General features: G+C 47.5%; 1 protein-coding gene across 3 annotated transcripts in view; it reads right to left on the bottom strand.

The window, feature by feature from the left end:
• The window catches only part of LOC124011223 (aryl hydrocarbon receptor-like), an 84,285-nt gene that overhangs the window by 43,721 nt on the left and 13,916 nt on the right, over positions 1-26,648 (bottom strand). For all 3 annotated transcript variants that reach the window (XM_046324365.1, XM_046324367.1, XM_046324368.1), the window contains one exon: positions 10,872-10,987. In XM_046324365.1, coding sequence (XP_046180321.1) covers positions 10,872-10,987 — 116 coding nt within the window. The remainder of the gene's footprint in view (positions 1-10,871; positions 10,988-26,648) is intronic.

The raw sequence follows: 26,648 nt of genomic DNA, 5'->3' as shown, positions 1-26,648 counted from the left end.
GAGAGAGAGAAAGAGAGGGGGCGGGGGTGTAGGTCACAGAACCATACAGAGCGTCTCACACTTTGCTATTCCATCTCCCCCACAACGCTCAGGGGCAAAGGAGTCGTTCCGTCGCTCTTATCGCTCTAGGTGTGTATGCGTGCGTGGGTACACGTTCCCTAAACCAACCGATGGCACTACAGGGAAGCTGTCCTGACACTCACGTCCTTGAATCACCCCATCATATTCATTTCCAACATGTCAGCAACGAGAGCCCCATTACACAATCTACAGTGGATGGAAACTATAGCCTCATAGCCTACCATACACAGGTCATTATCTGCCTTTTTCCACGGATGGCACCCAGAGAAACATAGCCCAGATAATATCAGGTTGGTTGACTCCCATCCCTTTTGCAAGTAAATAGCTATATGATTCAAATTCTACCTGGCAGACCCAATATCATATTCCCCCCAGTTAGCGTTGTGTAAAGTACTTCTTAGCTTTTGTCTGGGTAAGCTATAATGAACTCAAGGGCCACAAACTGCTCATCATGGCCTGCCTTTATTTCTGTCTTTAAACCTGAAGGCTCCTAGTCCTGTCTGAAACCCTGACATCCATGGGATCCCGAGGAGCCTCGCAGCTGCCGGCTCATACAGTTTCTTCTTTATTATGCAGGTCCTACGCTCTCTCAAAAAATACCCAGAAAGCTGCCACCCCCACTGTCACCCCAGGTCATCTGTAAGTCCTTCCATTTCTCCTCAGCAGCCCTGTCCTCCACTTCCTAGTTCCATCTCTGTGGCCCGACACCCCCACATTGTACATAAACACTCAGAAAGCAGAGCGGTGTTCAGGCTCTCTGTATAAATATTTAGATTATTCTGTCTAGCTGAAGACCACACAGCCTCCTCCCTGGGGGTTGGGGGGGACGGGACTTGGGCAGTCACCAAAAATCTTGATCAAAAATGTATTTTTCATATTTCATGGGGCTGTGGACATCATGCACTTGTCCAGGATGAAAGAACGCTGCCTGCTGTAGTTATAGCTGCCGTCAGCAGACAGAACAAAACACAAGGGGATGTGGCAAGGGGATGTGAGAGGCGCACTGGGAATGGAGAGAGAGAATAGCTCACGAGAGAGGAAGGAAGGATGAAGGGAGATTGAAAGAGAGAGGGATACGAAAAAGAGAGAGATGGAGTGAGAGAAGAGATTGAGAGAGAAAAAAACAGGACAAGGGAATGATAGAGAGAATGGGGAATGGATAGAGGGAAAGAGGCTGGTTGAAAGATCAGAGAGGGAGAGAGCAAGCCTGTTCCAGTCTGCAACATGGCACAGCTAGTTGTTTGTTTTCCCAGCCTGTATGCCATCTGGTCTGGATGTATGCCCCCTGATAGAGTGACAGCAAACACTGGCACAGACAGGCAGGCCAAACACTGGCACAGACAGGCAGGCCAAACACTGGCGCAGACTGGCAGGCCAAACACTGGCACAGACTGGCAGGGCAAACACTGGCACAGACAGGCAGGGCAAACACTGGCACAGACAGGCAGGCCAAACACTGGCACAGACTGGCAGGGCAAACACTGGCACAGACGGGCAGGCCAAACACTGGCATAGACAGGCAGGGCAAACACTGGCATAGACAGGCAGGGCAAACACTGGCACAGACTGGCAGGCCAAACACTGGCACAGACTGGCAGGCCAAACACTGGCACAGACAGGCAGGGCAAACACTGGCACAGACCGGCAGGGCAAACACTGGCACAGACCGGCAGGGCAAACACTGGCACAGACCGGCAGGGCAAACACTGGCACAGACCGGCAGGCCAAACACTGGCACAGACCGGCAGGGCAAACACTGGCACAGACCGGCAGGCCAAACACTGGCACAGACCGGCAGGGCAAACACTGGCACAGACTGGCAGGGCAAACACTGGCACAGACTGGTAGGGCAAACACTGGAACAGTATGGTAGGGCAAACACTGGCAGAGACTGGCAGGGCAAAAACTGGCACAGACTGGCAGGGCAAACATTGGCACAGACTGGCAGGGCAAACACTGGCACAGACTGGCAGGGCAAACACTGGCACAGACTGGCAGGGCAAACACTGGCACAGACTGGCAGGGCAAACACTGGCACAGACTGGCAGGGCAAACATTGGCACAGACTGGCAGGGCAAACACTGGCACAGACTGGCAGGGCAAACACTGGCACAGACTGGCAGGGCAAACACTGGCACAGACTGCCAGGCCAAACACTGGAACCGTATGGTAGGGCAAACACCGGAACAGACTGGCAGGCCAAACACTGGAACAGACTGGCAGGGCAAACACTGGCACAGTATGGTAGGGCAAACACTGGAACAGTATGGTATGGCAAACACTGGCACAGACTGGCAGGGCAAACACTGGAACAGTATGGTAGGGCAAACACTGGGGCAAACACTGGCACAGACTGGCAGGGCAAACACTGGCACAGTATGGTAGGGCAAACACTGGAACAGTATGGTAGGGCAAACACTGGCACAGACTGGCAGGCCAAACACTGGAACAGTATGGTAGGGCTAACACTGGAACAGACTGGCAGGCCAAACACTGGAACAGTATGGTAGGGCAAACACTGGCACAGACTGGCAGGGCAAACACTGGCACAGACTGGCAGGGCAAACACTGGCACAGACTGGCAGGGCAAACACTGGAACAGTATGGTAGGGCAAACACTGGCAGAGACTGGCAGGGCAAACACTGGCACAGACTGGCAGGGCAAACATTGGCACAGACTGGCAGGGCAAACACTGGCACAGACTGGCAGGGCAAACACTGGCACAGACTGGCAGGGCAAACACTGGCACAGACTGGCAGGGCAAACACTGGCACAGACTGGCAGGGCAAACATTGGCACAGACTGGCAGGGCAAACACTGGCACAGACTGGCAGGGCAAACACTGGCACAGACTGGCAGGGCAAACACTGGCACAGACTGCCAGGCCAAACACTGGAACAGTATGGTAGGGCAAACACTGGAACAGACTGGCAGGCCAAACACTGGAACAGACTGGCAGGGCAAACACTGGCACAGTATGGTAGGGCAAACACTGGAACAGTATGGTATGGCAAACACTGGCACAGACTGGCAGGGCAAACACTGGAACAGTATGGTAGGGCAAACACTGGGGCAAACACTGGCATAGACTGGCAGGGCAAACACTGGCACAGTATGGTAGGGCAAACACTGGAACAGTATGGTAGGGCAAACACTGGCACAGACTGGCAGGCCAAACACTGGAACAGTATGGTAGGGCAAACACTGGAACAGACTGGCAGGCCAAACACTGGAACAGTATGGTAGGGCAAACACTGGCACAGACTGGCAGGCCAAACACTGGAACAGTATGGTATGGCAAACACTGGCACAGACTGGCAGGGCAAACACTGGCACAGTATGGTAGGGCAAACACTGGCACAGATTGGCAGGGCAAACACTGGCACAGACTGGCAGGGCAAACACTGGAACAGTATGGTAGGGCAAACACTGGCAGACAGGCAGGCCAAACACTGGCGCAGATTGGCAGGCCAAACACTGGCACATACTGGCAGGGCAAACACTGGCACAGTATGGTATGGCAAACACTGGCACAGACTGGCAGGGCAAACACTGGAACAGTATGGTAGGGCAAACACTGGCACAGACTGGCAGGCCAAACACTGGCACAGACCGGCAGGGCAAACACTGGCACAGACTGGCAGGGCAAACACTGGCACAGACTGGCAGGGCAAACACTGGAACAGTATGGTAGGGCAAACACGGGCAGAGACTGGCAGGGCAAACACTGGCACAGACTGGCAGGGCAAACACTGGCACAGACTGGCAGGGCAAACACTGGCACAGACTGGCAGGGCAAACACTGGCACAGACTGGCAGAGCAAACACTGGCACAGACTGGCAGGGCAAACATTGGCACAGACTGGCAGGGCAAACACTGGCACAGACTGGCAGGGCAAACACTGGCACAGACTGGCAGGGCAAACACTGGCACAGACTGCCAGGCCAAACACTGGAACAGTATGGTAGGGCAAACACTGGAACAGACTGGCAGGCCAAACACTGGAACAGACTGGCAGGGCAAACACTGGCACAGTATGGTAGGGCAAACACTGGAACAGTATGGTATGGCAAACACTGGCACAGACTGGCAGGGCAAACACTGGAACAGTATGGTAGGGCAAACACTGGCACAGACTGGCAGGCCAAACACTGGAACAGTATGGTATGGCAAACACTGGCACAGACTGGCAGGCCAAACACTGGAACAGTATGGTAGGGCAAACACTGGCACAGACTGGCAGGGCAAACACTGGCAGAGACTGGCAGGCCAAACACTGGAACAGTATGGTAGGGCAAACACTGGAACAGACTGGCAGGCCAAACACTGGAACAGTATGGTAGGGCAAACACTGGCACAGACTGGCAGGCCAAACACTGGAACAGTATGGTAGGGCAAACACTGGCACAGACTGGCAGGCCAAACACTGGAACAGTATGGTATGGCAAACACTGGCACAGACTGGCAGGGCAAACACTGGCACAGTATGGTAGGGCAAACACTGGCACAGATTGGCAGGGCAAACACTGGCACAGACTGGCAGGGCAAACACTGGAACAGTATGGTAGGGCAAACACTGGCACAGACAGGCAGGGCAAACACTGGCACAGACAGGCAGGCCAAACACTGGCGCAGACTGGCAGGCCAAACACTGCCACAGACTGGCAGGGCAAACACTGGCACAGACTGGCAGGGCAAACACTGGCACAGACAGGCAGGGCAAACACTGGCACAGACAGGCAGGCCAAACACTGGCACAGACTGGCAGGGCAAACACTGGCACAGACGGGCAGGGCAAACACTGGCACAGACGGGCAGGCCAAACACTGGCATAGACAGGCAGGCCAAACACTGGCACAGACTGGCAGGCCAAACACTGGCACAGACCGGCAGGCCAAACACTGGCACAGACCGGCAGGGAAAACACTGGCACAGACCGGCAGGGCAAACACTGGCACAGACTGGCAGGGCAAACACTGGCACAGACTGGCAGGGCAAACACTGGCACAGACTGGCAGGGCAAACATTGGCACAGACCGGCAGGGCAAACACTGGCACAGACCGGCAGGGCAAACACTGGCACAGACCGGCAGGGCAAACACTGGCACAGACCGGCAGGGCAAACACTGGCACAGACCGGCAGGGCAAAAACTGGCACAGACCGGCAAGGCAAACACTGGCACAGACCGGCAGGCCAAACACTGGCACAGACCGGCAGGCCAAACACTGGCACAGACCGGCAGGGCAAACACTGGCACAGACCGGCAGGGCAAACACTGGCACAGACCGGCAGGGCAAACACTGGCACAGACTGGCAGGGCAAACATTGGCACAGACTGCCAGGCCAAACACTGGAACAGTATGGTAGGGCAAACACTGGAACAGACTGGCAGGCCAAACACTGGAACAGACTGGCAGGGCAAACACTGGCACAGTATGGTAGGGCAAACACTGGAACAGTATGGTATGGCAAACACTGGCACAGACTGGCAGGGCAAACACTGGAACAGTATGGTAGGGCAAACACTGGCACAGACTGGCAGGCCAAACACTGGAACAGTATGGTAGGACAAACACTGGCACAGACTGGCAGGGCAAACACTGGCACAGTATGGTAGGGCAAACACTGGAACAGTATGGTAGGGCAAACACTGGCACAGACTGGCAGGCCGAACACTGGAACAGTATGGTAGGGCAAACACTGGAACAGACTGGCAGGCCAAACACTGGAACAGTATGGTAGGGCAAACACTGGCACAGACTGGCAGGCCAAACACTGGAACAGTATGGTAGGGCAAACACTGGCACAGACTGGCAGGCCAAACACTGGAACAGTATGGTATGGCAAACACTGGAACAGTATGGTAGGCCAAACACTGCCACAGACTGGCAGGCCAAACACTGCCACAGACTGACAGGGCAAACACTGCCACAGACTGACAGGGCAAACAATGGCACAGTATGGTAGGGCAAACAATGTCACAGTATGGTAGGGCAAACACTGGCACAGTATGGTAGGGCAAACAATGGGACAGTATGGTAGGGCAAACAACGTCACAGTATGGTAGGGAAAACAATGTCACAGTATGGTAGGGCAAACACTGGCACAGTATGGTAGGGCAAACACTGGCACAGTATGGTAGGGCAAACACTGGAACAGTATGGCAGGCCAAACACTGGCACGGTATGGTAGGGCAAATACTGGCACAGTATGGTAGGGCAAACACTGGCACAGTATGGTAGGGCAAACACTGGCACAGTATGGCAGGCCAAACACTGGCACAGTATGGTAGGGCAAACACTGGCACAGTATGGTAGGGCAAACACTGGCACAGTATGGTAGGGCAAACAATGTCACAGTATGGTAGGGCAAACACTGGCACAGTACGGTAGGGCAAACAATGTCACAGTACGGTAGGGCAAACACTGGCACAGTATGGTAGGGCAAACACTGGCACAGTATGGTAGGGCAAACACTGGCACAGTATGGTAGGGCAAACACTGGCACAGTATGGTAGGGCAAACACTGGCACAGTATGGTAGGGCAAACACTGGCACAGTATGGTAGGGCAAACACTGGCACAGTATGGTAGGGCAAACACTGGCACAGTATGGTAGGGCAAACACTGGCACAGTATGGTAGGGCAAACAATGTCACAGTATGGTAGGGCAAACACTGGCACAGTATGGTAGGGCAAACAATGTCACAGTATGGTAGGGCAAACAATGTCACAGTATGGTAGGGAAAACACTGTCACAGTATGGTAGGGCAAACACTGGCACAGTATGGTAGGGCAAACAATGTCACAGTATGGTAGGGCAAACAAAGTCACAGTATGGTAGGGCAAACAAAGTCACAGTATGGTAGGGCAAACACTGTCACAGTATGGTAGGGCAAACACTGTCACAGTATGGTAGGGCAAACAATGTCACAGTATGGTAGGGCAAAAAATGTCACAGTATGGTAGGGCAAACAATGTCACAGTATGGTAGGGCAAACAATGTCACAGTATGGTAGGGCAAAAAATGTCACAGTATGGTAGGGCAAACAATGTCACAGTATGGTAGGGCAAACAATGTCACAGTATGGTGGGGCAAACACTGGCACAGTATGGTAGGGCAAACAATGTCACAGTATGGTAGGGCAAACACTGGCACAGACTGGCAGGCCATAGGGAACACACAAGGGTGCATTCCTTTCTTGTACAATCAGTTGTTTTACTTTTTGGCATGTACTGATATTGTACTGATGTTGTGCTGATGTTGTACTGATATTGATTCTCCCATGCCTTTATTGAACTTCAAATGCTTGTGGAATTATATTTTGATCCACTGAAAAAGTAACCTGAATGACGTGGACTTAAAAAAGGTCATGTACATTAGGCTACATGGAGAATATCAAACACCTTTCTGCTCTCATTTTACCGCCCTTTTCAATAATGGATGTCCTCACAGTCACTCTATAATTCATGGCCAAGTGTCTGAAATGGAACATAGCAAGACAGCCAGCCCTGGTCAGAAATAGCCTCTCCTCTCCACCGACCCCCCATCTCTTCTCTTCTCCCCCCTTCTCTTTCCGGCCCTCTCAACAGCAATGTCATGAATAACGACCTCGCCTTCATTTAGCATCTCTCTCTCTCTCTCTTTCCCCCTCTCTCACCATTTACTATGCTTTCTCTCTCAAATACAATAGTTCCCTCATTTCCTTCCCTCAAAGCCTCTCCCTCCCTCCCTCCCTCCCTCCCTCCCTCCCTCCCTCCCTCCCTCCCTCCCTCCCTCCCTCCCTCCCTCCCTCCCTCCCTCCCTCCCTCCCTCCCTCTATAGCTCAGCCTGTCTTAAGAGATTCTGTGTTGACTGTTCTGGCACGGTGTGACTCTGCATGATGGCACAACAGGGGGGGGGGGGCTGCAGATGAAGCAGATCACATCTCCCCTGAATGAACATCCAGTACAGAGCAGGGCAGAATATAGAGCTGATTGCAGATGAAGCAGATCACATCTCCCCTGAATGAACATCCAGTACAGAGCAGGGCAGAATATAGAGCATTGTCCCTTTAAAGGACAATTCCACTCAAAAACAATATTTTGGTATTTGTTTCATTTGTTAACTGTTGATACAGTCTCAAAGAACAGGGCAGAATAGAGCGCTGTCCCTTTAAGTGCAGGGCCAAATAAGCCCCTGTAAGTGCATGACAGAATAGAGCAATGTCTCTTTAAGTTGGGGATGAATGATGGCACCAACGTAGGCTATGGCATGGACATAACTTTTGAAGCTACTCTAAACAAGTCCAAACTAATCAGCTGGTCTCAGCAGGCCTGGTACAACCTTTTCCTTCTAGGCTGAGATCCTGTATGTTAAGGAAAGAGCCCAATCTGCCAATAAGCACCAGCAGTACTTAACTTTCCCCCATATAAATAGAATTAGAACACTATTACTATACAGTTGAAGTTTACAGTTTACAGTTGAAGTTTACATACACTTAGTCATTAAAACTAATTTTTCAACCACTCCACAAATGTATTGTGAACAAACTATAGTTATGGCAAGTCGGTTAGGACATCTACTTTGTGCATGACACAAGTGATTTTTCCAACAATTGTTTACAGACAGATTATTTCACTTATAATTCACTGTATCACAATTCCAGTGGGTCAGAAGTTTACATACACTAAGTTGACAGTGCCTTTAAACAGCTTGGAAAATTCCATAAAATGATGTCATGGCTTTAGAAGCTTCTGATAGGCTAATTGACATAATTTGAGTCAATTGGAGGTGTACCTGTGGATGTATAATTTGTTGACCTCCACAAGTCTGGTTAATCCTTGGGAGCATTTCCAAATGCCTGAAGGTACCATGTTCATCTGTACAAACAATAGTACGCAAGTATAAACACCATGGGACCAAGCAGCCGTCATACCGCTCAGGAAGGAGACGTATTCTGTCTCAAGGAGATGAACATACTTTGGTGTGAATAGTGCAAATCAATCCCAGAACAACAGCAAAGGACCTTGTGGAGATGCTGGAGGAAACAGGTACATAAATATCGATATCCACAGTAAAACGAGTCCTATATCTACATAACCTGAAAGGCCGCTCAGCAAGGAAGAAGCCACTGCTCCAAAACCGTCAGAAAAAAGCCAGACTACGGGTTGCAACTGCACATGGAGACAAAGATTGTACTTTTGGAGAAATGTCCTCTGGTCTGATGAAACAAAAATAGAACTGTTTGGCCATATTAACCATCGTTATGTTTGCAGGAAAAAGGAGAGGCTTGCAAGCTGAAGAACACGATCCCAACCGTGAAGCACGGGGGTGGCAGCATCATGTTATGGGGGTGCTTTACTGCAGGAGGGATTGGTGCACTTCACAAAATAGATGGCATCATGAGTTGGGAGAATTATGTGGATATATTGAAGCAACATCTCAAGACATCAGTCAGGACGTTAAAGCTTGGTCGCAAATGGGTCTTCCAAGTGGACAATGACCCCAAGAATACTTCCAGAGTTGTGGCAAAATGGCTCAAGGACAACAAAGTCAAGGTATTGGAGTGGCCATCACAAAGCCCTGACCTCAATCCCATAGAACATTTGTGGGCAGAACTGAAAAAGTGTGTGCGAGCAAGGAGGCCTACAAACCTGACGCCGTTACACCAGCTCTGTCAGGAGGAATGGGCCAAAATTCATCCAATTTATTGTGGGACGCTTGTGGAAGGCTACCCGAAACGTTTGACCAGTTAAACAATTTAAAGGCAATGCTACCAAATACTAATTGAGTGTATGTAAACTTCTGACCCACTGGGTATGTGATGAAAGAAATAAAAGCTGAAATAAATAATTCTCTCTATTATTCTGACGTTTCACATTCTTAAAATAAAGTGGTGACTTTTACTAGGATTAAATGTCAGGAATTGTGAAAACCTGAGTTTAAATGTCTTTGGCTAAGGTGTATGTCAACTTCCGACTTCAACTGTACATATCTATGCTTGTCCCCTTGTGGTGCACTCCCTCTACAAGACAGACTTTCCATGTCTGCCATGTTGTGCCTGCTGTGTGTGAGAGCCCTGCAGTCTCCTGTCTCACCTGCCTCTCTATCAAGGCTCTTAACTGTGCCTGCCTGGGAAAGCTTTCAATCTAAGCACTGCTCACTTAACTTAGCTACGCTTCAGCCAGACATCTCTCTCTCTGTCTCGCTCTCTCTGTCTCTCTCTCTCTCCCTCCCTCCCTCCCTCTCTAACTCTCGCCATGTTCTCTTTCTGTTCTCCAATCTAAGCACTGCTCACTTAACTTAGCTACGCTTCAGCCAGACAGCTCTCTCTCTCTCCCTCTCTCTCTAACTCTCGCCATGTTCTCCAGGCTCTCTCTCTCTCTCCAAGCCCGTGGCATGCTTAAGGGACAGAACAGAAGCCCAGAAAGTTTGGGGAAATGCTAAGACATGTAGCTATGCACTGTGGCAGGCAGGCAGCGTGCTCTATAAAACCAGCCCTGATCTGAAGCGAGACACGCTAGATGATATGAGCTTGACAGAGGGAGTAGTCTTCTTATGTCTCCTGGTCAGTTTGGAGTAGAGTGGAGTAGACCAGATGTGCCTAGGCTACAGGTGGTGGTGTGTGTATGTGGAAAGATGGCTCATAGTATTTCTTGACATAATGGAACATTCTGATGCAATGATTTGAAACATATGTTGATAGAGTTACAGTGCACAGAATGTATGGTGTAGTGCAGGCCCCAGCTGGGGTGTCACACTGCTTGTCGTGTGTTTATGCCCTGCACCTGGAGCCTGCCCACCAACCTGCAATAGGAGTTCACCCTCGGGCATCCAGCCATCCACCAATCCCGATGTCTTGCTGTTGTCATGGTTACCACTGTTGGCCTTAAAACCCTTGCAAGCGTGGGTCTTCAGGGCAACTATAGAGTGAGAGAGAGGTGAAGAGAAAGAGAGAGAGAGAGGAGAGAGAGAGGGTTTAAGTCTTTGAAATAGTGTTTACAGAGAACTGCTGTGAATGTCAGAGTGCTTTACAACACACAGGCATGACAGGTCCCTAGCTCATTAACAATTCATTAAACACCATCTCTGAACAGGCTCATTCATTATGACTCGCAAACAACAAACGCCATCCACCACCACAAATATGAAACCAATCATATGGCATTGATAATCAAAACTTCAAACAGTTTAAAGGGGGCTTTAAAGGCTGATGTGGGTTCTGCCAGCATTCCAGGTTTTCCAAGCAGGCATTGCGGAGTGCTTTCTTTAGCCTAGTCTAGCGCATGCTGCTGTCTATTCTGGCTCTCTGTAGCTGTGCTAATGGCTCTGACTGAGCCCATGTTAGTTTGAAGTACTACTGATGTGTTTGCAAACATTCATTATGAGAGGAGGATGATCCAGTGAGGCAAACAACATTGGCCTGGACAGAAGGAGGAGAAGACCATGGGGGGATAGGGGGAGGAGAAGACTATGGAGGGGATAGGGGGAGGAGAAGACCATGGAGGGGATAGGGGGAAGGAGAAGACCATGGGGGATAGGGGAAGGAGAAGACCATGGAGGGGATAGGGGGAGGAGAAGACCACGGAGGGGATAGGGGGAGAAGAAGACCATGGAGGATAGGGGGAGGAGAAGACCATGGAGGGGATAGGCGAAGGAGAAGACTATGGAGGGGATAGGGGGAGAAGAAGACCATGGAGGGGATAGGGGGAGGAGAAGACCATGGAGGGGATAGGGGAGAGGAGAAGACTATGGAGGGGATAGGGGGAGGAGAAGACCATGGAGGGGATAGGGGGAGGAGAAGACTATGGAGGGGATAGGGGGAGGAGAAGACCATGGAGGGGATAGGGGGAGGAGAAGACCATGGGGGGATAGGGGAAGGAGAAGACCATGGAGGGGATAGGGGGAGGAGAAGACCATGGAGGGGATAGGGGGAGAAGAAGACCATGGAGGATAGGGGGAGGAGAAGACCATGGAGGGGATAGGCGAAGGAGAAGACCATGGAGGGGATAGGGGGAGAAGAAGACCATGGAGGGGGTAGGGGGAGGAGAAGACCATGGAGGGGATAGGGGGAGGAGAAGACCATGGGGGGATAGGGGGAGAAGAAGAGCATGGAGGGGATAGGGGGAGGAGAAGATCATGGAGGGGATAGGGGGAGGAGAAGATAATGGAGGGGATAGGGGGAGGAGAACACCATAGAGGGGATAGGGGGAGGAGAAGACCATGGAGGGGATAGGGGGAGGAGAAGACCATGGGGGGATAGGGGGAGGATCATTTTTGATTTTTTAAACTAGGCAAGTCAGTTAAGAACAATTTCTTATTTACAATGACGGCCTAGGAACAGTGGGTTAACTGCCTTGTCCAGGGGCAGAATGACAGATTTTTACCTTGTCAGCTCGGGGATTCAATCTTACAACCTTTCGGTTACTAGTCCAACGCTCTAACCACTAGACTACCTGCTGCCCCAGAATGGAGGGGATAGGGGGAGGAGAAGACCATGGGGGATAGGGGAAGGAGAAGACCGTGGGTGGATAGGGGAAGGAGAAGACCATGGAGGGGATAGGGGGAGGAGAAGACCATGGAGGGGATAGGGGGAGGAGAAGACCATGGAGGGGATAGGGGGAGGAGAAGACTATGGAGGCGATAGGGCGAGGAGAAGACCATGGAGGGGATAGGGGGAGAAGAAGACCATGGAGGGGATAGGGGTAGGAGAAGACCATGGGGGTAGGGGGAGGAGAAGACCATGGGGGATAGGGGGAGGAGAAGACCATGGAGGGGATAGGTGGAGGAGAAGATCATGGAGGGGATAGGGTTGAGGAGAAGATCATGGAGGGGATAGGGGTGAGGAGAAGATCATGGAGGGGATAGGGGTGAGGAGAAGACCATGGAGGGGATAGGGTGAGGAGAAGACCATGGAGGGGATAGGGTGAGGAGAAGACCATGGAGGGGATAGGGGGAGGAGAAGACCATGGAGGGGATAGAGGGAGGAGAAGACCATGAAGGGGATAGGGGGAGAAAGAGAAGGAGGAGATGTGGGAATGAAAAGAGCTAAAGCCTTACAATAAAACACTGAGAAAGTATTCTGAATTATTAGTATACTGAATATGCTTTAGAAAATAGAGAGAGTAGGAAAGAGAGAGATAGATAGAGAGAAAGAGAGACAGAGAGAGAAAATACAAAAATGAGGGAGTTAGAGAGGAAAGAAAAAACAGAGTAAGAGAGAGAAAACGAAGAGAGGGAGTGAAAGAGAGAAAAGTGAAGGACAGACAGGACAGGGATTTTCTCCACTTGTGTGAGACGTGGAAAAGGCATTAGTGTTGTACAGTGAGAAAAAAGACACCAACAAGTGTGACATCTCTACAGCACCTCTAAACCTGGAGCATCACTCTGGAGCCTCACTCTGTCCAATGTGTGTGTGTGTGTGTGTGTGTGTGTGTGTGTGTGTGTGTGTGTGTGTGTGTGTGTGTGTGTGTGTGTGTGTGTGTGTGTGTGTGTGTGTGTGTGTGTGTGTGTGTGTGTGTGTGTGTGTGTGTATGCCCATCACTCTGTAGCCTCAGTCTGCCCTCCCTGGAGAACTAACTAGGAGTACTCTACCCACAGTACCCCCTCCTCATCCCACATGGTCCAGTCTGGATCACAGGCTCAAACCAGTGGGGAGGTTGCCTGGCTCTACAATATGGATATACCGTTAAACACCACACACACACATATACAGTAGCTCTAAGAAACACATATTATAAATCGAAATGAACGTGTCATTTTGGATGTAGGCTACTGCTCAACTGGAGAAAATGAAGTTTGAGTTGTAACACCCAAACACAGAGACGAGAGGGATTAGACTCTACAGTCGCTCAGCGTGACCCCTGACCTCTGACCCCTATACAACTCCCTGACCCCTGAGCAGTGTGTGGACATGATGCTCTAAATGACCAACACACAGGTCTATAGTGATCTGGAGAAGGACTTGATTGAGGGGGCTGGGGGGTGAGGCTAGAGGGGACAATAGAGGGGTCACAAGGTCAACACACCCACCATCCTAGGACTTAGTTGTGGGGGTTAAGTCTATCGCCATCAGGTCAATGTGCTGGGAGTCAGACCCAGACTCAGACCCATACTCAGACCCAGACACAGATTCATACTGACACACTAAACCCTTCTGCTTGGCAATGATATAAACTCATCTACTGGGAAGTATCAGTAAAGCATTCCTTTTCTGACAGGGCTATAAGGCCGGCCAGCACGCAACCAATGGTACTTCTCAGGACCCCAACACAGTCTCTGTGACTGGAAGGCAAAAACAGCGATACTAATCGTTTCACCTTACATACAGAGATCCCCAGAAACTCCTTGTCCAAACGAGTAATAAAGATTTGAAATGATAGAAACTCTCATAGCATTCCGCGAACAGTATTAAAGGGGTTAGGAAATGCGGTTTCACCGTGACTAGAGGCGACAGAAATACTCTACTTAACCTTTGACCCTTTTATTACTCAGCGATTCCTTATTGTAAAGACGAGTGAAAATGAGTTGAAGTGATATGAACTGTATATTGTAGCCTCTCTGATGAGACACAGCACTTTACAGGCAAAACCGCTGATATTGATGCGAGGTTGGTGTTTACGCACAACATCACCAATGACCCTCACAGCATTCCCTGTTTGAAAGGGGATTGGGAAATTCTTCTCTGTTAGAGACAGAACAAGATAAGGGACATACTACAGTATATTACAGTACAGTATACTACACTACAAGGCAGTACAGTGCACGGCAATACATTATACTACACTACACAGGGTCTAGTGCCTGTCTATCTGTCCGCTTGGAGTTAAAAACATGCTACCCTCTCTCTCTCTCACACACCCAACGTTGCTCTCACGAACACAGACCTGTGTCTCATTTCCACAATGAAGCAGTAGAGCAGTAGCAGGTCAGTCTGCCTTCCTCTTCCTCTCTCTCCCTCCCTCTCCAGCCATCAAGGAAAAGTATTCGTAGTTATAGCAGGGCTGTTTCCCCTAGCTACCTGAAATCCAGAGTCAGGCGGCTAGGGAAGCATGTGGAAGAGAGGCTGGACATCAATTGGGTGAAACTGGGCGGTCGGATCATCCTTACAAAACATGAATTGACACGCTGGTGCAAATAGCGTAGCGGTGGTTTTCTGAAGAAGAAGAAGAAGAAGAAGAAGAAGAAGAGACGGCTCCTTGTTGCTATTCTGGACAGAACAGAGCAGGATTCAGTTAGAACCCTGGCTCATGGAACTCATCTTTATCCCATCTCTCCAACACAATCAACTCTTTCATTCAACATAGAGATCAACTGGATTCTGGAATGCTCATAATCAACCCAGCACATTCTACGTACTTAGCCCTAGAAATCAACAGCCCCTGACAAGCGAGAAAATCCACTATAACGTTAGCTATAGCCAGTGCTGGCTTGACGGCAAGAGCCATTACATCACACCTGTCTAAGTGAATGAACAGGGGAGTGATGAGAGCTTTCTCTGAGACAGAGTGCAGTGTCGTGGTACCACACAGGCTGCTGCTGCTGTTGAAGGGAGAGCCGGGAGAGGAGAGGCATGTCCGCCATCAAACATTAACACCAGGGCCTATTTGTGCGCCGCGTTACGTGTCGATGACACCACAGCAGCAGCAGATGCCTGGGACACACACACAGCGCCCGGGGCGCCTAGGAAACAACAATTGCTTTTGACTCCGTAGAACAAGGAGAGTGACTGCCTGCCGCCCGCTTACTGAACACACACACTTCCTGTTGGCATAATGTGGTGGCAGCCAATCAGAATAGGAGCTCCTCAGTTCCAGTGTACAGATGACCAACTCCATCGGTTGCGGGCCACCACCGGCATTCTCTAACCTTCCCTACCTCTGGCTGTGACTCTGTGGCTGAGTGCACTGGGGATAGATGGCTACTGTACTGCATACTGTAACAGCAAACGGCATTGTACTGTTGTAAATATATGGCTGTGTGGTTCAGTGCATACCCGTGGTATGTAGCTGTCTACATACCACCACAGACCGAGGCTGGCACTAAAACCACACTCACTGAGTTGTATTCCGCCATAAGCAAACAGGAAAACGCTCATTCAGAGGTGGTGCTCCTAGTGGCCGGGGACTGTAATGCAGTTTTACCTCATTTCTATCAGCGTGATAAATGTGCAACCAGAGGGGGAAAAAATTCTAGACCACCTTTAATCCACACAGAGATTAAAGGTGGTACAAAGTGCTCCCTCGCCCTCCATTTGGCAAATCTGACCATAACGCTATCCTCCTGATTCCTGCTTATAAGCAAAATTTAAAGCAGGAAGCACTAGAGACTCGGTCTATAAAAAAGTGGTCAGGCAAGCGGATGCTAAACTACAGGACAGTTTTCCTAGCACAAACTGGAATATGTTCCGGGATTTTTCCGATGGCTTTGAAGAGTACGCCACATCAGTCACTAGCTTTATCAATAAGTGCATCGAGGATGTCGTCCCCACAGTGACTGTACGTACATACCCCAACCAGAAGCCATGGATTACAGGCAACATTCACACTGAGCTAAAGGGTAGAGTTGCCGCTTTCAAGGAGCGGTTGTTAGCAGTGACGTAGAGGTAACAACATCCTCCTGCTAAACCCCATCTCTAACCGTAGGGGAGAGAACATTCAACCTCATCATAGGTTGTTAGCAGTGACGTAGAGGTAACAACATCCTCCTGCTAAACCCCATGTCTAACCGTAGGGGAGAGAACATTCAACCTCATCATAGGTTGTTAGCAGTGACGTAGAGGTAACAACATCCTCTTGCTAAACCCCATCTCTAACCGTAGGAGAGAGAACATTCAACCTCATCATAGGTTGTTAGCAGTGACGTAGAGGTAACAACATCCTCCTGCTAAACCCCATGTCTAACTGTAGGGGAGAGAACATTCAACCTCATCATAGGTTGTTTTGTTTGTTTAGTTTATTTTATTTTTTACAGGGACAGTGCACATTAATCAACGTTTCAGTAAAAGTGCCGGTTTTAGCCAGCCGGCTAATTTTCAACCGCAGTCCCTGGGCAGGTTATTAAAAACAATTATAATATAGACAATAGCACCATAGACATAGCAACATAGCAACATAGGACAAGCAAGACATAGCATACAGACAGAGCAACATAGAACAAAAAGCAGCAAGACAAAATTCATAAAAGCAACAAAGTGTTTCCATACCTCACAAGCTACAGACAACATGGAAAGCGGCAGCACACAGCTAGGGACCATGTTCACAAATCTGATTGACCTTTAGCCAAGTCTTCAAGCATTTTGTGAAAGTGTGATATGTGGTGCAGTTATGCGTGTCTGATGGCAGTGTATTCCAGACATGGGAAGCTCTCACAGAGAATGCAGATTTACTAAAGGTGCTTTTCCTTAGGGGAACTATACAGTCACCTCTCATGGTAGACCTTGTGGATCTGCTGCCATATGTCTGGGTTTTCTGTTTAACAAAAATATTGAGTGGAGGGGGAGCCAGGCCATTAAGGATCTTGAATACAAGACATGCGTCGGTGTATTGCACAAGATTTTCCCAACTCAAGATCTCATGTTTTCTAAGGATGTGACAATGATGATGGCTATTGGGCTTCCCATCAAGCACTTTGAGAGCCTGTTTGTAGACAGACTGAATAGGTTTTATTGTTGTACAGCAAGCTTGGGCCCAACTAGTCAAGCAGTATGTTAAGTGGGGGAGTATCATAGATTTGAAGTACAGTTTTGCTACCTCTGTAGTCAAACAATTTCGTATAAATCGGAAATTAGCTAGATTGAATTTAGTTATTTGAATTACCTTTTTCACATGCTTTTTAAAAGAGAGGTTGGAATCAAGTATGATGCCAAGGTACTTGGCCAAGCTCCACCTGGAGCTTCTCCCCTGACACATAGACATCTGGCTCAGTAGCATCTGTTGCCCTCTTTGTGAAGAACATGCAAACAGTTTTTTTCACATTGAGATGCAAACACGAGTCACTGAGCCACTTTGTAACCTGGACCATTACAGTAGTGAGTTCTTGTGCAGCTTGTTGTTTGCTCCTTGCATGCACATATATCACTGTATCATCTGCATACATTTGAACTTCAGACCCAGTACAGACAGAAGGCAGATCATTCATGTACAGGCTGAACAGGAGGGGCCCCAGTATTGACCCTTGGGGCACGCCCACATCATAGCTACGAGTGGGCGACAGCTCATTGCTCACTCTGACACACTGAGTTCTGCCTTCAAGGTATGATTTCATCCATCTCAAGGCATCAGGGGAAAAGTTGAACTTGGACAATTTTGTGATGAGAATCTCATGGTTAACAGTATCAAAAGCCTTCCTTAGGTCCAGAAACACAGCCCCAACAGCACCCCCTTTGTCCATCTTGGACTTCACATTTTCCAGAAGAAAGCAGTTGGCCGTTTCTGTGGAGTGTTTCGCTCTGAAGCCAAACTGCATGGAGTGTAATGTGAAGGGGCTGTTGTTGAGGTGGGCAATCAGTTGTTCTGCTACACACTTTTCAACAACCTTTGACACCACAGGTAGTATACTAATGGGCCTGTAGTTACTCACGTCAGCAGGGTCGCCTGATTTAAAGATGGCCGTTATTATGGCCGACTTCCATACCCTTGGAAACACACTGAGACCAATAGATGTGTTGGTGACCTTAGTAATGGGGCCAATGAGTGACTCTTTGTAGTTTTTAAGAAAGGTAGAGTCCATCCCAAACACATCTTTGGCTTTAGAGTTCTTTAGTGAGCTAATCACCTTGTTCACCTTTGACTCAGAAACCTCCCTTATAATGAAGACAGGTTGAGTGTCATTCACTAGCACTGAGCCCAAGAAATCAGTGGAGGGGTTCTGTGTCAGTAACCTGACAGAGTCAATAAAGTAGGAATTGAAGGCTGTTGCTATTTCAACTGCATCCTGTGTTAGATTGTTATTCACCATGATTTATAGTCTTTTTGCAGTGTTACTATGGTCTTTCCCTGTTAACTTTTTTAGATTATCCCATATCAATTTAGAATTTCCCTTTGCTTCACCAATTATGTTAATAAAAAAGTTTGCCTTGGCCTGTCTGATTTCGTTTATCACCTTATTTCTCAACATGGTAAACCTACGTCTGTCATGCTCTGATTTAGATTTTAGGGCTGTTTTTAGAGCATAATCTCATTCTTTCATCAATTTCCAGATTTCTCCATTTAGCCAAGGAAGAGAGCTCTTTTGGCCAGGTTAGCAGTGACGTAGAGGTAACAAACAAAAAAACAGGTAGGAAAACGTTGATTTCCGTTAATGGAAACTAAAGTAACGCTCCCTGTATTTTCAATACATTTATTCCTGCAAAAAGTGGGTAAAAGCTCTCTCTCAAAAACAAAAAAAAAGGTTACCTGCGTTTACCCACCACTACACCACTGGTTAGTGATAGTTCAAGCCCCGAGCACAGGCCTTGACTGTCTAGTTGTAGATTCTGGATACATCTTAAAGCATTACTCCAGGACTGAATGGAAATGGTACAATATTGAGATGGTTCACTCATTAGAGGACTGTTCCATTCATGTTATGTTTCCCTTCGCCCGTCGTATTATAGCCTCATTGATATCTCTGTCATGCTGTGCAGCACAATAACAATGCTAAACGCTTTGAATCACGTTATATGACCCTATATTTAGCTTGGTAACGAGGAACATTATTAAGATGTGATTAAGGCCATTCTATGCTTATGACGTGATGTGAACTTTTGTATAATTGAAATCAAAACATGAGTAATTATACAGCCACTATTCCATGCAACCAGGCACATGGATTTCCTGAGTGGCTGAGCAGGTGCAGTAGAAGAGAGAGAGAGAGAAAGAGAGAGAGCGATGCTGCCTGGGACACAACACTATATAACGTTACTACAACGCCACATGCTGGTCCCAGATCTGTTAGTGCTGTCTTGCCAACTGCCACGGTCAACTTGATCATAGGAGTTGGTTATACAGCACAAACAGATCTGGGACCAGGATACTTTAATGCTGTACTACGACACCGCACCAGAAAGTTGCTCTACAGGGCTTCCACTTTAGCCTTGGTACCAGTCGTTGTGCTTTGTTGTCATGCCAAACAAGGAGTGGCAAGGAGTGGAATGATAGCACAAACGGACTGGTACCCAGGCTACTTCCACTCTCCGTTCTAGCGTGAGATCAGTGCCTCTCTGGGTGGGGAGGATCGACTTAACCCTCTACACACACCAGGGAGGCTTAGGATCAGGAAGTAGAAATAGAACAGGTGTAGCTTTGCACAACACTCAACACTCACAAACCCTTCCCCACCCAAACCATCCGTTATTTTAGAAAACAGAACCACTAGCATTAATTAATTTATTAACCACTTGCATAAACAACATCTGAAGAGTGCAGTATGTACTGCTCCAACACACACACACGTACGCACGCACGCACACACACACGCACGAGGATGATAATAACATGAACTGAAAAGCGATGTAGTGTTACGTAAGCCCTAATCTGCCTGCTCTCAGATCACAGCAGAGCAGATGGCCTATCCTGGAAACAGTGGTGTTTGGATGCCCATAAAGCGCAATCAGGACAACCAAGTGTAAATACAACATTTTACATTCACGTCATTTAGCAGACCGTCTCATCCAGAGCGACTTACAGGAGCAATTAGGGTTAAGTGCCTTGCTCAATGGCACATTAACAGATTCAAACCAGCTACCTTTTGGTTACTGGCACAACACTCTAACCTCTAGAGTACCTGCAGCCAAACACAACTACAATACAACTTAGGCCAGGATTCAATCAGATCATGTTTTGTCTGCTATGCGCCATTTAAAGGTAATTTTCGACTGAGCTGATATATGCAGTGTTTACCGTGAACACGGGAACATCGCCTTTAAAAGGTGCAGTCGACAAAGAGCGTTCGGACTGAATCCGGGACTAGAACTTTTTTTGAATGGAAAACAATACGAAGGTCACAAGACTGACTACCCCAGACAATACTGAAAGCTTAAAGAGAGGGGGAGCGCTCCCAGTTGAATAACCTCCACCACACTCGACTGAATAAATCAATCAATGAATCATGATGTCTCAACTGAAAGGAAAGCGCACACATGGCTGAAAGAAATGATCCAGAAAGAAACCTTGAAGAAGCAAGATGTCCTCAGAGACTAATAAAACATGTGTGTTTGGCTTCTTGCCAGATCCCGCTGTCCGTCTGTATAAACAACACTTTAAAAAACAACATGTACCGTGAAATGTCCTTGACGCTGTCAACTTGGTTCAAATTAGGATGTTTATTTGATCAAAAGATAGTAGGCCTCCTGAGTGAGAAAATCTGTAATTTGTTTCTCTTTCCCCCCCCGGTACTTCTTTGTGATTCCGTCTTTAAAAAGCACATCCCCTTGTTGCAAAGCATTTCCCAATGGGATATTAAAGTATACTATTACGTTCTCTTCCTCTTCAAGACTGTCTGAAAGCACTTTGTTCATCTGAGGGTGAGGACAGCTGCACAGCAACAACAGACAGCTAACATGATCACAGTACCACTGTATCATGGTCACAACAAGCAATGCTACTATTGTCGCATGATGTGGCTTTAATCAGCTGATCTGATCAGGACAGGCGAGAAGTGCATATGACACAGTACAGTTGGAGACGACTATGTAGCTGGCTAAGAGGACTCCTTCCTCTTCCTGGAATACCTGGGATACATTTTGATGCCGCAATGAGCTGTGAATTGGCTTACAGTGGTTTGCTGATGACTCTCATTGCCAAGGTTATCTGATCCAAGCACATAGCCATGCTGTACCGTTCAACCTCCTTGGACTCAATGAATCCCTGTCTGTTCAGGGCTAGCTCCCAAATTACACCCCATAGCTGGATATGGGGGGTAATCTATTTTGGGCGAGCCGGGGGCGATTTCAGCCCCCCCCCCCATTGCTTAGCAACTCAAAACCATGAGTCTCTCTTCCTGATGTGGGTAACAGAAGGAAGCGAATTCTGAAATGTTAAGACAGAGCTGAGGACATGTTAAGTTAGAACTGCTTTTGTAACCTACATGGAAGTGTACAGTTTGGAACACGACCCTTAAGTGTACATGTTCATACTGTAATACTAGAACACATACAGTTGAAGCCGGAAGTTGACGTACAACTTAGGTTGGAGTCATTGAAACTCGTTTTTCGATCCCTCCACACATTTCTTGTTAACAAACTTTAGTTTTGGCAAGTCGGTTAGGACATCTACTTTGTGCATGACACAAGTCATTTTTCCAACAATTGTTTACTGACAGATTATTTCACCAGAAAATGATGTCATGGCTTTAGAAGCTTCTGATTGTCATAGTTTGGTCAATTGGAGGTTTAACTGTGGATGTATTTCAAGGCCTACATTCAAACCCAGTGCCTCTTTACTTGACAACATGGGAAAATCAAAAGAAATCAGCCAAGACCTCAGATTTTTTTTTATACCTCCTCTAGTCTGGTTCATCCTTGGGAGCAATTCCCAACCACCTGAAGGTACCACGTTCATCTGTACAAACAATAGTACACAAGTATAAATACCATGGGACCACGCAGCCGTTATACTGCTCAGGGAGATGTGTTCTGTCTCCTAGAGATTAACGTACTTTTGTGCGAAAAGTGCTAATCAATCCCAAAACAACAGCAAATGACCCTGTGAAGATGCTGGAGGAAACAGGTACAAAAGTATCTATATCCACAGTAAAACAAGTTCTATATTGACATAACCTGAAAGGCTGCTCAGCAAGGAAGAGGCCACTGCTCCAAAACTGCCATAAAAAAAGCCTACGGTTTGCAACTGCACATGGGGACAAAGATCGTACTTTTTGGAGAAATGTCCTCTGGTCTGATGAAACAAAAATATAACTGTTTGGCCACAATGACCATCGTTATGCTTAAGGACAACAAAGTCAAGGTATTGGAGTGGCCATCACATAGCCCTGACCTCAATCCTATTGAAAATTTGTGGGCAGAACTGAAAAAGCGTGTGCGAGCAAGGAGGCCTACAAACCTGACTCCGTTACACCAGCTCTGTCAGGAGGAATTGGCCAAAATTCACCCAATTTATTGTGGGAAGCTTGTGGAAGGCTACCCGAAACGTTTGACCCAAGTTAAACAATTTAAAAGCAATGCCACCAAATACTAATTGAATGTATGTAAACTTCTGACCCACTGGGAATGTGATGAAAGAAAGAAATGTTGCAATACAGTGCCTTGCGAAAGTATTCAGCCCGTTGAACTTTGCAAACTTTTGCCACATTTCAGGCTTCAAACATAAAGATATAAAACTGTATTTTTTTGTGAAGCATCAACAACAAGTGGGACACAATCATGAAGTGGAACGACATTTATTGGATATTTCAAACTTTTTTAACAAATCAAAAACTGAAAAATTGGGCGTGCAAAATTATTCAGCCCCTTTACTTTCAATGCAGCAAACTCTCTCCAGAAGTTCAGTGAGGATCTCTGAATGATCCAATGTTGACCTAAATGACTAATGATGGTAAATACAATCCACCTGTGTGTAATCAAGTCTCCGTATAAATGCACCTGCACTGTGATAGTCTCAGAGGTCCGTTAAAAGCACAGAGAGCAACATGAAGAACAAGGAACACACCAGGCAGGTTCGAGATACTGTTGTGAAGAAGTTTAAAGCCGGATTTGGATACAAAAAGATTTCCCAAGCTTTAAACATCCCAAGGAGCACTGTGCAAGCGATAATATTGAAATGGAAGGAGTATCAGACCACTGCAAATCTACCAAGACCTGGCCGTCCCTCTAAACTTTCAGCCCATACAAGGAGAATACTGATCAGAGATGCAGCCAAGAGGCCCATGATCACTCTGGATGAACTGCAGAGATCTACAGCTGAGGTGGGAGACTCTGTCCATAGGACAACAATCAGTCGTATATTGCACAAATCTGGCCTTTATGGAAGAGTGGCAAGAAGAAAGCCATTTCTTAAAGATATCCATAAAAAGTGTCGTTTAAAGTTTGCCACAAGCCACCTGGGAGACACACCAAACATGTGGAAGAAGGTGCTCTGGTCAGATGAAACCAAAATTGAACTTTTTGGCAACAATGCAAAACGTTATGTTTGGCGTAAAAGCAACACAGCTCATCACCCTGAACATACCATCCCCACTGTCAAACATGGTGGTGGCAGCATCATGGTTTGGGCCTGCTTTTCTTCAGCAGGGACAGGGAAGATGGTTAAAATTGATGGGAAGATGGATGGAGCCAAATACAGGACCATTCTGTAAGAAAACCTGATGGAGTGCAAAAGACCTGAGACTGGGACGGAGATTTGTCTTCCAACAAGACAATGATCCAAAACATAAAGCAAAATCTACAATGGAATGGTTCAAAAATAAACATATCCAGGTGTTAGAATGGCCAAGTCAAAGTCCAGACCTGAATCCAATCGAGAATCTGTGGAAAGAACTGGAAATTGCTGTTCACAAATGCTCTCCATCCAACCTCACTGAGCTCGAGCTGTTTTGCAAGGAGGAATGGGAAAAAAATTCAGTCTCTCGATGTGCAAAACTGATAGAGACATACCCCAAGCGACTTACAGCTGTAATCGCAGCAAAAGGTGGCGCTACAAAGTATTAACTTAAGTGTCACGCCTTGGTCATTGTATTTTGTGTTTTTGTTATATGTTTGGGTAGGCCAGGGTGTGACATGGGTTTATATGTTGTGTTTCGTATTGGGGTTTGTATTATTTGGGATCGCGGCTGATTAGGTGTGTGGTATAGGCTTGGCTGCCTGAGGCGATTCTCAATTAGAGTCAGGTGTTTATCGTTGTCTCTGATTGGGAACCGTATTTAGGCAGCCTGAGTTCGCTTTGTAATTCGTGGGTTTTTGTTCCTGTCTCTGTGTTGTAGTCACCAGATAGGCTGTAATTAGTTTCACGTTCCGTTCTGTTGTTTTTGTATTTAGTATTTCAGTTATTTCATGTACCGCGATTCAGTTCATTAAAGTCATGAGTAACCTACACGCTGCATTTCGGTCCGACTCTCTTCTTTCAACAGACGAACGCCGTTACATTAAGGGGGCTGAATAATTTTGCACGCCCAATTTTTCAGTTTTTGATTTGTTAAAAAAGTTTGAAATATCCAATAAATGTCGTTCCACTTCATGATTGTGTCCCACTTGTTGTTGATTCTTCACAAAAAATACAGTTTTATATCTTTATGTTTGAAGCCTGAAATGTGGCAAAAGGTCGCAAAGTTCAAGGGGGGCGAATACTTTCGCAAGGCACCTTATATCATTCTCTCAACTATTATTCTGACATTTCACATTCTTAATATAAAGTGGTGATTCTAACTGACCTAAAACAGGGAATTTTTACTAGGATTAAATGACAGGAATTATAATAAACTGAGTTTAAATGTATTTGGCTAAGGTGTATGTAAACTTCCGAATTCAACTGTAACTGTGTTTTCTCATGTGTAAAATGTCACTACGTAGAGTAAGGGAATAGCAGCTCTGAATCCAGCTGAGCCAAACCTCAGCGCTGTGCACCACTCGTCATAAACAACACTTCCTCTTTAACAACAAAACACTTCCAAGAACTGATGCATCGGCAATTCCAGTTCCACTAGGAGTGTCTGACGCTGGATGATGTAGCCTACAGGGCAACAACACACACACGCACACACATACACACACTGCATGGTGGCCCTGATCCTGTTTGATGTTGCCTACAGGGCGCCAATACAGTAGCTAGCCAACTGGCAGCACTGTTTCTCACTGTTTCATGGGGTAGCAGAGAGGGGAGTACACACACACACACACACACACACACACACACACACACACACACACACACACACACACACACACACACACACACACACACACACACACACACACACACACACACACACACACACACACACACACACACACACACACACACACACACACACACACGCACACACACGCCATTGGGTGGCCAGAGAGGGCAGGGCAGGCACATTTGGGGTGGCCCCGCTGGGAGAGAGAGGCCCGGCCACTAACCGGACTAATTTATGGATCTCCTGTTTGTCTGCTGGTTTCATTACACACTAATTACAAAAGACAAACATCAATATGCCTCTTGATTAAATAAAGCTGTTTATGCTCTGTAACTGCCTGTAGCAATGACTCCCAACAATGTATAGCATACCATAGCATTCTGCCTATGTATCAATTTCAGCCAACTCCATAAGCTCCATAGGCCTACAGTACACCGCCTGGGTTCGGGTTACACCATACGATAGTTGAAAAGCAGAAATGAAATGAAATATTGATCATGTGGACAGCGCATGAAATGTTTCCGGGAGTAAACACAGTGAACAGAAGGGGAAATAAAGGGTCTGATAAACACACAGTGAAAGTGACAGGGACCAGGCGGGAAATAGTCACATAAACGCGTCCATCACTGGGGCCGTGTTCCCCATCCATACCGGACATCTACTCAACGGGTTGTCTGAGGAAGACCCGCAACATTATCAGGGACCCCACACCCCACACACCCCAGCCACAGACTGTTCACTCCTGTACTGCCT

Source organism: Oncorhynchus gorbuscha, linkage group LG23 (assembly GCF_021184085.1).
Source record: "Oncorhynchus gorbuscha isolate QuinsamMale2020 ecotype Even-year linkage group LG23, OgorEven_v1.0, whole genome shotgun sequence".
Taxonomy (NCBI): domain Eukaryota; kingdom Metazoa; phylum Chordata; class Actinopteri; order Salmoniformes; family Salmonidae; genus Oncorhynchus; species Oncorhynchus gorbuscha.
This window is presented reverse-complemented; position numbering and strand designations above follow the sequence as displayed.